The sequence below is a fragment of the Monodon monoceros genome, unplaced genomic scaffold (genome assembly GCF_005190385.1).
Source record: "Monodon monoceros isolate NGI ecotype Baffin Bay Population unplaced genomic scaffold, NGI_Narwhal_1 Super_Scaffold_11, whole genome shotgun sequence".
Lineage (NCBI taxonomy): Eukaryota > Metazoa > Chordata > Mammalia > Artiodactyla > Monodontidae > Monodon > Monodon monoceros.
In genome coordinates this window covers 90,733,567-90,745,298 of record NW_021703767.1, presented here as the reverse complement: position 1 = coordinate 90,745,298, position 11,732 = coordinate 90,733,567, and the positions used below count along the sequence as shown (strand labels likewise).

Below are 11,732 nucleotides of genomic sequence, written 5' to 3'. Positions count from 1 at the left end.
TTAGTCTACCTTATTATCTGGAGATACATTTTTAGTCTACCTTATTACTAACAATTGTCAGCAATATACGTTATTCAGAAGCCATCAATGTGTCATGGAGATCTTTCTAGTAGTGTATCTAATGGATTTTGTATGATTATGTGAAATAAAATATGCAAAAAAGAAAAAGTATTTGGATGACTTTTGATGATGATTTATTTTTTCCATCAGAAAGAGGAGAGGGTCTAAAACTCTAAGTTGGAAGTGAAAACTGATTCCCTAAATACTTCATTTATTGCAAAGTCCATACATGACTACCACATTTTTAATACTTACAGCTACTGAATAACTGTTCCCTCAAATGTATGAATAGTTCATTAATACTTACTGAGCATATACACATTGGTTATAGGGCACTTCCCACTATGATTCTGGCAAAATGTTAGATAAGGGTTTCATTGTGGCATATTTGTATACTTCATTAATTAATATGCATGTTGAGACGACAGTAGGATGGATCTAAGCTTTGGATTCATAATTGAGTTCAGCAGCTGCCTCTGCTTTGATATACACAGATGTGTGACTCAAGACAGTGGGGGAAAAATGTTAGTCTTAATTATCAGAACAATTTTGCATAATTGTTGCTCGGTTGTGCAATAGGATCATGTAAATGTCATTAAATTTATTGTTAAGATGTATATTGTATTATAATGGCTCTTGTTGTCTTCTATTTGCAGACCGTTATGTCATAGTTGGCAGCCATCATCATACCGCATACAGTTATAATGGACAAGAATGGGCCAGCAGCACTGCCATCATCACAGCTTTTATCCAGGCCTTGATGTCAAGAGTCAAGAGAGGGTGGAGACCAGACCGCACTATTGTTTTCTGTTCATGGGGCGGAACAGCTTTTGGAAATATTGGCTCCTATGAATGGGGAGAGGTAAACGTGCATAAATTACTATGCCTTGCTCTCAAAATTGCGTGGTCACTCTCTCGCTCTCACACTCTCGCTCTTGCTCTGGACTAAAGCAGACAAAGTCAAATTGATAAAGCCATGAACAAGAATGTGCGTCTCAACCAGGGTGTGCAGTATGCTCATTTGCTGAGATCACTTTTAAGAATGCTAGGGAATTAGAGTTAGACCACAGTGATTTGTGTATGATCTACAGGTATCTTCTTCTTATTGCTACCAGACCTACACACTGTTACGCCCACAGTGGTGTTTACCTGGTTATTGTGTTTCTCCTTAGGTTGACAGGCACTGGACAAGAAAGGGTCAAGTGATACATACCATTACCTTTTTTTTTTTTTTTTTAATTTTCTAGCAATTTTCTGGAATTAGGAAACGATCTTGTATGTAAAATGTTTATTAACTTAGCATTATACCTTACCTAAACAATGTAGGGATTGGACTCAAAATAGCAGTTTCCTTCCTTCTACCCTTGTTTTCTCCCTCCCTTCAATCCTTCCTCCCTCTATTCTTACACCCCTACCTCCCTGCTCCTTCTTTTCTACATATATCTCTACCTATCCACTTATCTAACTACCTTAGGAAGCCTTTGTTCAAATGAAATCTTGTGTGCAATGGATCACAGTTAGAATACAACTGGAGTACATTTTCAAATATTTCTGATATGTTTGTGTCTCACAAATGCACTGTGTTTTTAATGGGATATGACAACTTTGGATTGATGCCACATTAACAACAATAAAAACATCATAAAACTCTTAGATATTCTATTTATTTTTATGACTTTATAAAAAGAAGTTTAATGGAAATATGTAGGAAAAAAACCTACACAACTTTAGCTAGGAAAATAAAACCATTTGATATCCTAGTTTGTATACTGCTTCAGCTTTGCAGAAAAAAATATCAAATATATAATGAGAAATTCTCATTTCATTTTTCATTTAATCACTCAAAAAATGATAAAATGTCTATTGGCTATCAAGAAAAATCAAAAAAGGTATACAAAAGAAAATAGCAAAGATCTTTTTATTTTGAGAGAAAGAAGTCTTCAAAATGAGAAAAATTTTACAGTTGTAAAATTTATCAAGATTCACACATTGCAAATTGAAATGCTTTTCTGTATTCAAATTAGTGGTGTGAATTTTTTCCCATTACTCAAAAGGACTAGTTCAAATAAAGAAATTCCATTGCTGACAGAACATTTTAAAATTGACAGATTTTTAATAAGATGGAAAATGTAATAGCTGAACCAATCTCTCAAACTTCTATTCTAAATTCCATACTTTAAGGATATAAACAATTTAAGAAACAATCTGGGGAGTGTATTTGTGATCTGGGATGATTTTACTAATTCAGAATTTTTTATCATAAAGAAAACAATGTTTTAGTTTTCTTGTAACAATAAGGCACATTTAAAAAAAAGTCTTTAAGATTCTTTTTATTCTACTATCTCATACAGCCTTCTCCATATCTATCTAATAATTTTCATAGTCAACTCATGTTAATTCTAAATTAGCATGTATATTTCTAAGCTGTGTTCTCAAAATAGGCTTGTGTAACATTAATAGTTCCTAACTTAAATTCCTAAATATCCTTAACCCCTCTGCATGGGAAAGTGAAGTGTACTGCAAATAGTCCTTGAATTTATTTGAGCATCATGCATGGTAACCTGCAGTTTGTTCAGTATTGTGGCCTTGTGTGTATGTGAACAATTACATTTTCAAATTAAGTAAATATTTTTGTAGTTAATAAAATATTTTGATTATTGACTGCGTTGTACCTTTTGGTAATTTTATAGTTTCTCAATCAACAGATACTAAAAATACAACTACTATACTGTGGGGAGTCTATAGGAAAAAATGTTTATGGTAGAAAAGTCTCTTCCTATTCAAAAAGGTTAGGGATCTCTGTCTTAGAGTATTTATTATGTATGCATATTTGACAACTAATTGTACATCCAGTCACTTTCTGGCTTTTTCCTTGACTAGGTGAGCAAAAATATATAAGCAAAGAAAATGGTGAATAATATATGGATTTGATTATTAGCTTATAAAATGTACTATTGTAAATTGCTGTATCTTAGATTATTTCAATACAGTTCATGAAGCCTTTTTGTAACAATCTGGTTGAGGAGGAATTTAGAAAACTATTAGTTTTACTGTTCTGCCTACTCTTATCAAACCTACCCCTTCTGAAAATGAAAGATTTTCTTTTAGAAGAAAGCAATTTGTGTGCTAAATATATTCCCTAATGAAGATGAGTAAGGAAAGCACTTGTTGACAGGTCATAATGCCCTTTCTAATTTTGCTTACACAGGAACCCCTTGAAACTCAGAGTTGTAATTAAAAAGATTAGGTTATACTGGTCAAATGGAATTTATAGTGATAAAGTTATTAGAGATTTGACTCAATACTGATTTCAATCCTTGAGGAAAATTATAACATTTTACTAAATAGGTTATTTAAAAAGTACCATTTCTCCTGTGAAGAATCTTCATCTTCAGGCTATTGTGGAAATACTATAGACTTTGCAGTCAAAGAAATCTGAGTTCAAATCCTCTCTACCATAAAACAAGTGGTCTTAGGCAAGATTAACTTCTCAAGACTTGATTGTTCCAATGAGTACACTAATGCCTAGGTTGTGAGATTCTCATGAGAGTTAAATGGACTGACATATAGACATTGTCAGTATGGTAGTATGTAATTAGAAGCTGTTTTTCTATAGCTCTTGTGTAATAATGGACATTTTTAATAACAATATTATGTGTAAACCACAGTTCATCATTTCTATTTATTTAAAATATTTATTTTTAAATAAACTGTTTACTTCTTTTACAGAGGTATAGCTGAATTTTCAACATGAACTGGGAATAATATTATTGATTTGCTAGGTGTACTAGTCCTTGCAGACTTTCATCTGATAGTGTTGGAAGAAGAAAGATATGTTTCTAAGATACAAAATAATATAGTACAATTTTTAGGATATATCTATGGAACTGCCATCATGATAATTACTCATTACATATTTGCACAAGAAAAGGAAGCAAATAACAGAAGGACTTCTTAGTGGTACATTATTAATAGGATCAGTGGTCTTCAATTTTTGGAAGTAGGGTTTAGCAGAAAAGTGGAAAACTATTATACTGAATCATTTTATTCTACTAATGTGGATGAAATGCATCAGGTTTTACTTCAAGTAATATGTGCAAGGCCACAATTGTATTATGCCTTATTTTGCTCAGAATAAAAAGCTGCTTTGTGCAAAAAGTAGCTCAACACTTCAAAGGAAAGGGCTGGTTTTATTAAACACTGAAGTGATTTATCCATGTCTGTTCTCTAATTCAATGACTATAAAATTAAATGCTGTCACTAGAGCAAATATTCCATCCTGTATTCTGAAGTTGAATCTCATACTATATTAACCATATAGGGACATTTTCTCTTAAATTTTTACCTTTTTTAGGAACATGAACATGCTTTAAAATATTTTGTTGTATGTTATATGAAACTCCTCACCACCCTTATTTAAAACCCCTTTATGACCCTTGGGTACTCTAGTAAATAGTATGGGATGGCTTTACATTAAAAAAAAAGAGAGTATTATGCAATGTAATGATTTTAGGTAGGAAGTGTTTATTATTCAACATGTAACTGGTAAAGTGGAATCTGTTACTTTTATTTCTGTTAAAGATAGATTTTTTTTTTTTAATGTCAGGATTTCAAGAAGGTTCTGCAGAAGAATGTTGTGGCTTATGTTAGTCTCCACAGTCCTGTAAGCGGTAACTCAAGTCTCTACTCTGTAGCTTCACCATCTCTTCAGCAACTGGTAGCTGAGGTAAGATGAACCATTTTTGAATAAAATGATTTTGCAAAACTGCCTTTTTCTCTATAATCTGGCATTTCTTGATATTTTCATTTTTTAAAATATGCATAAAACCATCCCTAAGTGTTTTTTTGTTTTTTTTATATATTTATTTATTTTTGGCTGCGTTGGGTGTTTGTTGCTACGTGTGGGCTTTCTCTAGTTGCTGCGGGCTTTCTCTAGTTGCGGCAAGCAGGGGCTACTTTTTGTTGCTGCATGCGGGCTTCTTATTTTGGTGGCTTCTCTTCGTTGTGGATCGTGGGCTCTAGGCGCACGGACTTCAGTAGTTGTGGCATGTGGGCTCAGTAGTTGTGGCTCGCAGACCTTAGAGCGCAGGCTCAGTAGTTGTGGCGCATGGGCTTAGTTATTCCTCAGCATGTGGGATCTTCCCAGACCAGGGCTCGACCCCATGTCCCCTGCATTGGCAGGTGGATTCTTAACCACTGCACCGCAAAGAAAGTCCCCCTAAGTGTTTTAAGGAATGATTTATTGCTGATTTTTTTTATCATTGTCCCTTCAACCAATGTCCTATGTTCTGAAGTTCTTTACTTTCTACTCTCTTATGGTTATAGTTGCAGGCATGCTTCTATAGAGAATGTGTGTAAAAGTGTAAACTTATTTCTTAAAAATTGAATTTAGTGTTTAAGTTCCCAATTCTGCTAATTTTGGCATGTTGTGGTAAACTTGGTTACTTTGGGATTTCTTCTCCTTCATTCATGTTTTGAGTAAATGTGGAACCTGTTCTGTCTTTTCAACTACACTGTAAGCCTCCTCATAGCAGGACCTGTGTCTAATTCCTAGAATATCGTGAGAAGTAAATTTAAGAAACTTGGAAAATATTGTTTGCAGAACATTTATGGAAAAGGAAAGCATGTTTTTTTCTACAAAGTAACAAAAAAAAATCATGCAGTTTGTGATAATGTCTTGCTAGAGTTATCTATTTTTTAAATTTAGTTACTCCTCTCCTGTTTCAAAGAAATTTTCAGAACATCTTTCCTATTTATTGTTAGAGTTCACACTTTTGTTTCTGCATTCTTTTTATGACTTTCACTAAAATGATATGTATTATATCTCGGAATGAAAGCAATCATGCCACGACTGCAGGGTGGTTTTCTCCCAACCCCAAGGGCTACTGGTGTATATTAGAAAATGACCTTTTAGATACCCACAGAGTGTCCAGTATCACAGACAGTGAACTAGAAAAAGAGAAGGATAATGAACGGTGCTTTGGATTAGCCATAATTCTTGATTGAAATGTAATGCAAACTAACATTTTATGACTTTCATAATGTATTTACTAGTTTAATAATTTTCACTGACATTTCCATATGTAGTATAATAAAGAAGACATTATGAAAGATGAAATAGATAAATCTGTACATTTAAGATCAGCCAAACCCCAGTGTGCATGCGTGTAATCCAGAACTGTAAGTGAGTCTCTCCTTCTCTTTGTACTGCTTTGAAATCTCTGACTTTCTTACATGTCTGGAAAAAATGTCAAAAGAGGAAAATCAGCTGCCGTTGTCTCCCTTAGGAAGTTAAGATATTCCTGAATAGGTTATCAGGAGGAAAGAAGTATGAGCTCAAGTATCCAGAAACTAGTGAGAGTTTAAAAATGATTTTGCCCTTACAGTTTTGTCTTTCAGAATATCATAAAAAATGGAATCACACAATATGTAGCCATTTGTGTGTGGTTTATTTTACTTAGCATAATGACTTTTAAGATTTACCCATGTTCTTACATGGGTCAGTAGTTTACAGCATCTTCTAGACCACTAAGGAAACAGTCAGTAATAACTAGATGAGTGTAATATCTTTGGAGCTCTCCCTCTGGTTTGATATTCTAACTTTGGTTTTGAAATGAAGAGAAATTAAACTATTCACATAAGAAAATAAGCCATTTCCCTGAGGTTAGTCCACTAAATTTGAACTAAATCATCCTGAGTGAAAAAGATGGAATCTTTTGAAGATTGAGAAATGTTTAATTAATCTAAATCCACTGCAGTGGTTTATAGGTTTTTCTTGGGATTCATGAAAGCTCCACTTTCAAAAAAATTTCCTGAAGAACAGTGAAAAGTTGATGGTTACCAAAGATGGGTAATAGGAACATGACAGTTCATTGTACTGCTCTCTCTTTTGGGTTTATTTGGAAATTTTCATTATAACTTGAAAAAAGAATCTCAAAAATACTTAAATTTTATAAGTTACAACACTAATAAATTAGTTTGTTTTCTGAAAGTAGCAATAATCTACCAGTGACTTACACACTGAATGGTAATAAGGGGCAATAACGAAGGCTTTTATTTTTATTTATTTATTTTTTTAACATCTTTATTGGAGTATAATTGCTTTACAATGGTGTGTCAGTTTCTTCTGTATAAGAAAGTGAATCAGCTATATTTACATGTATATCCCCATATCCCCTCTCTCTTGCGTCTCCCTCCTACCCCACCCCTCTAGGTAGTCACAAAGCACTGAGCTGATCTTCCTGTGCTATGTGGCTGGGCCCCACTAGCTATCTGTTTTACATTTGGTGATGTATATATGTCCATGCCACTCTCTCACTTCATCCCATCTTACCCTTCCTCCTCCCCATGTCCTCAAGTCCATTCTCTACATCTGCATCTTTATTCCTGTCCTGCTCCTAGGTTCTTCAGAACCTTTTTTTTTTTTTTAATTCCATATATATGTGTTAGCATACAGTATTTGCTTTTCATTTTCTGACTTAATTCACTCTGTATGACAGATTTAGCTCCATCCACCTTACTACAAATAATTCAGTTTTGTTTCTTTTTATGGCTTAGAAATATTCCACTGTATCTGTGTGCCACATCTGCTTTATCCATTCATCAGTCGATGGACACTTAGGTTGCTTCCATGTCCTGGCTATTGTAAATAGTGCTGCAATAAACATTGTGGTACATGACTCTTTTTGAATTATGATTTTCTCCGGGTATATGCCCAGTAGTGGGAAGGCTGGGTCATGTAGTAATTCTATTTTTAGTTCTTTAAGGAACCTCCATACTGTTCCCCATAGTGGCTGTATCAATTTACCTTCCCACCATCAGTGCAAGAGGGTTCCCTTTTCTCCACACCCTCTCCAGCATTTATTGTTTGTAGACATTTTGATGATGGCCATTCTGACCAGCGTGAGGTGATATATCATTGTAGTTTTGATTTGCATTTCTCTAATGATTAGTGATGTTGAGCATCCTTTCATGTGTTTGATGGCAATCTGTATACCTTCTTTGGAGAAATGTCTATTTAGGTCTTCTGCCCACTTTTGGATTGGGTTGTTTGTTTTTTTGATATTGAGCTGCATGAGCTGCTTCTGATTTTCGATATTAATCCTTTGTCAGTGGCTTCATTTGTAAATATTTTCTCCCATTCTGAGGGTTGTCCTTTTGTCTTGTTTATTGTTTCCTTGGCTGTGCAAAATCTTTTAAGTTTCATTAGGTCCCATTGGTTTATTTTTCTTTTAATTTCCATTTCTCTAGGAGGTGGGTCAAAAAGGATCTTGCTGTGATTTATGTCATAGAGTGTTCTGCCTATGTTTTCCTCTAAGAGTTTGATAGTTTCTGGCCTTACATTTAGGTCTTTAATCCATTTTAAGTTTATTTTTGTGTATGGCGGTAGGGAGTGTTCTAATTTCATTCTTTTACATGTAGCTGTCCAGTTTACCCAGCACCACTTATTGAGAGGCTGTCTTTTCTCCATTGTATATTCCTGCCTCCTTTATGAAAGCTAAGGTGACCATAGGTGCGTGGGTTTATCCCTGGGCTTTCTATCCTGTTCCATTGATCTATATTCCTGTTTTTGTGCCAGTACCATATTTTCTCGATTACTGTAGCTTTGTAGTATAGTCTGAAGTCAGGGAGCCTGATTCCTCCACTTCCGTTTTTCTTTCTCAAGATTGCTTTGGCTATTCAGGGTCTTTTGTGTTTCCATACAAACTGTGAAATTTTTTGTTCTAGTTCTGTGAAAAATGCCATTGCTAGCTTGATAGGGATTGCACTGAATCTATAGATTGCTTTGGGTAGTATAGTCATTTTCACAATGTTGATTCTTCTAATCCAAGGACATGGTATATCTCTCCATCTGTTTGTATCATCTTTAATTTCCTTTATCAGTGTTTTATAGTTTTGTGCGTACAGGTCTTTTGTCTCCTTGTGTCGGTTTACTCCTATGTATTTTATTCTTTTTGTTGCAATGGTAAATGTGAGTGTTTCCTTAATTTCTCTTTCATATTTTTCATCGTTAGTGCATAGGAATGCCAGAGATTTCTGTGCATTAATTTTGTATCCTGCTACTTTACCAAATTCATTGATTAGGTCTAGTAGTTTTCTGGTGGCTACTTTAGGATTCTCTATGTACAGTATCATGTCATCTGCAAACAGTGACAGTTTTACTTCTTCTTTTCTGATGTGGATTCCTTTTATTTCTTTTCCTTCTTTGATTGGTGTGGCTAAAACTTCCAAAACTATGTTGAATCATAGTGGTGAGAGTGGGCAACTTTGTCTTCTTCCTGATCTCAGTGGAAATGGTTTCAGTTTTTCACCATTGAGAACAATATTGGCTGTGCGTTTGTCATATATGGCCTTTATTATGTTGAGATAAGTTCCCTCTATGCCTTCTTTTGGAGGGTTTTTATCACAAATCAGTGTTGAATTTTGATGAGAACTTTTTCTGCATCTATGGAGATGATCATATGGTTTTTCTCCTTCAATTTTTTAATATGGTTTTTCCATTGATTGATTTGTGTATATTGAAGAATCCTTGCAGGCCTAGGATAAACCTCACTTGATCATGGTGTATGATCCTTTTATTAGGCTGTTGGATTCTGTTTGCTAGTATTTTATTGAGGATTTTTGCACCTATGTTCATCAGTGATATTGGCCTGTAGTGTTCTTTTTTTTGTGACATTTTTTGTCTGGTTTTGGTATCAGGGTGATGGTGGCCTCATACAATGAGTTTAGGAGTGTTTCTCCCTCTAGTATATTTTGGAACAGTTTGAGAAGGGTAGATGTTAGGTATTCTCTAAATGTTTGATAGAATTCACTTGTGAAGCCATCTGGTTCTGGGCTTTTGTTTGTTGGAAGATTTTTAATCACAGTCTCAATTTCAGTGCTTGTGTTTGGTCTGTTTTTATTTTCTATTTCTTCCTGGTTCAGTCTCGGAAGGTTGTGCTTTTCTAAGAATTTGTCCATTTCTTCCAGGTTGTCCATTTTATTGGCATAGAGTTGCTTGTAGTAATTTCTCATGATCTTTTATATTTCTGCAATGTAGCTGTTACTTCTCCTTTTTCATTTCTAATTCCATTGGTTTGAGTTTTTCCCTTTTTTTCTTGATGAGTCTGGCTAATGATAAATAAATTTCGTTTATCTTCTCAAAGAACCAGATTTTAGTTTTATTGTTCTTTGCTATCGTTTCCTTCATTTCTTTTTCATTTATTTCTGATCTAATCTTTATGATTTCTTTCCTTCTGCTAACTTTGGGGGTTTTTCGTTCTTTTTTCTCTAGTTGTTTTAGGTGTAATGTAGGTGTAATGTAAGGTTGTTTATTTGAGATTTTTCTTGTTTCTTGAGGCAGGATTTTGTTGCTATAAACTTCCCTCTTAGAACTGTTTTGCTGCATCCCATAGGTTTTGGATCGTCGTGTTTTCATTGTCATTTGTTTCTAGGAATTTTTTTATTTCCCCTTTGATTTCTTCAGTGATCTCTTGGTTATTTAGTTGTGTATTGTTTAACCTCCATGTGTTTGTCTTTTTTATAGTTTTTTTCCTGTAATTGATATCTAGTCTCATAGTGTTGTGGTCGGAAAAATACTTGATATGATTTCAATTTTCTTAAATTTACCAAGGCTTGATTTGTGACCCAAGATATGATCTATCCTGGAGAATGTTCTATAAGCACTTGAGAAGAAAGTATATTCTGTTGTTGTTGGATGGAATGTCCTATAAATATCAATGAAGTCCATCTTGTTTAATGTGTATTTTAAAGCTTGTGTTTCCTTATTTATTTTCATTTTGGATTAACTATCCATTGGTGAAAGTGAGGTGTTAAAGTCCCATACTATTATTGTTTTACTGTCAGTTTCCCCTTTTATGGCTGTTAGCATTTGCCTTATGGACTGAGGTACTCCTACGTTGGGTGCATAAATATTTTCAGTTGTTATATCTTCTTCCTGGATTGATTCCTTGATCGTTTTGTAGTGTCCTTCTTTGTCTCTTGTAATAGTCTTTATTTTAAAGTCTGTTTTGCCTTATATGAGAATTGCTACTCCAGCTTTCTTTTGATTTGCATTCTCATGGAATACCTTTTTCCATCCTCTCACTTTCAGTCTGTATGTGTCCCTAGGTCTGAAGTGGGTCTCTTGTAGACAACATATGTACCGGTCTTGTTTTTGTATCCATTCAGCCAGTCTATGTCTTTTGGTGGGAGCATTTAATCCATTTGCATTTAAGATAATTATCGATATGTATGTTCCTGTTACCTTTTTCTGAATTGTTTTGGGTTTGTTATTGTAGGTCTTTTCCTTCTCTTGTGTTTCCTGCCTAGAGAAGTTCCCTTTGCATTTGTTGTAAAGCTGGTTTGGTGGTGCTGAATCCTCTTAGCTTTTGCTTGTCTGTAAAGCTTTTAATTTCTCTGTTGTATCTGAATGAGATCCTTGCTGGGTAGAGTAATCTTGGTTGTAGGATTTTCCCTTTCATCACTTTAAATATGTCCTGCCAGTCCCTTCTGGCTTGTAGCGTTTCTGCTGAAAGATCAGCTGTTAATCTTATGGGGATTCCCTTGTATGTTATTTGTTGCGTTTCCCTTCCTGCTTTTAATATTTTTTCTTTGTATTTAATTTTTGATAGTTTGATTAATATGTGTCTTGGCATGTTTCTCCTTAGATTTATTCTGTATGGAACTCTCTG

General features: G+C 34.4%; 1 protein-coding gene across 2 annotated transcripts in view; it reads left to right on the top strand.

The window, feature by feature from the left end:
* Positions 1-11,732, top strand: part of NAALADL2 (N-acetylated alpha-linked acidic dipeptidase like 2) — a 1,153,076-nt gene that overhangs the window by 814,062 nt on the left and 327,282 nt on the right. For both annotated transcript variants that reach the window (XM_029214633.1, XM_029214632.1), the window contains 2 exons: positions 717-922; positions 4,667-4,786. In XM_029214633.1, coding sequence (XP_029070466.1) covers positions 717-922; positions 4,667-4,786 — 326 coding nt within the window. The remainder of the gene's footprint in view (positions 1-716; positions 923-4,666; positions 4,787-11,732) is intronic.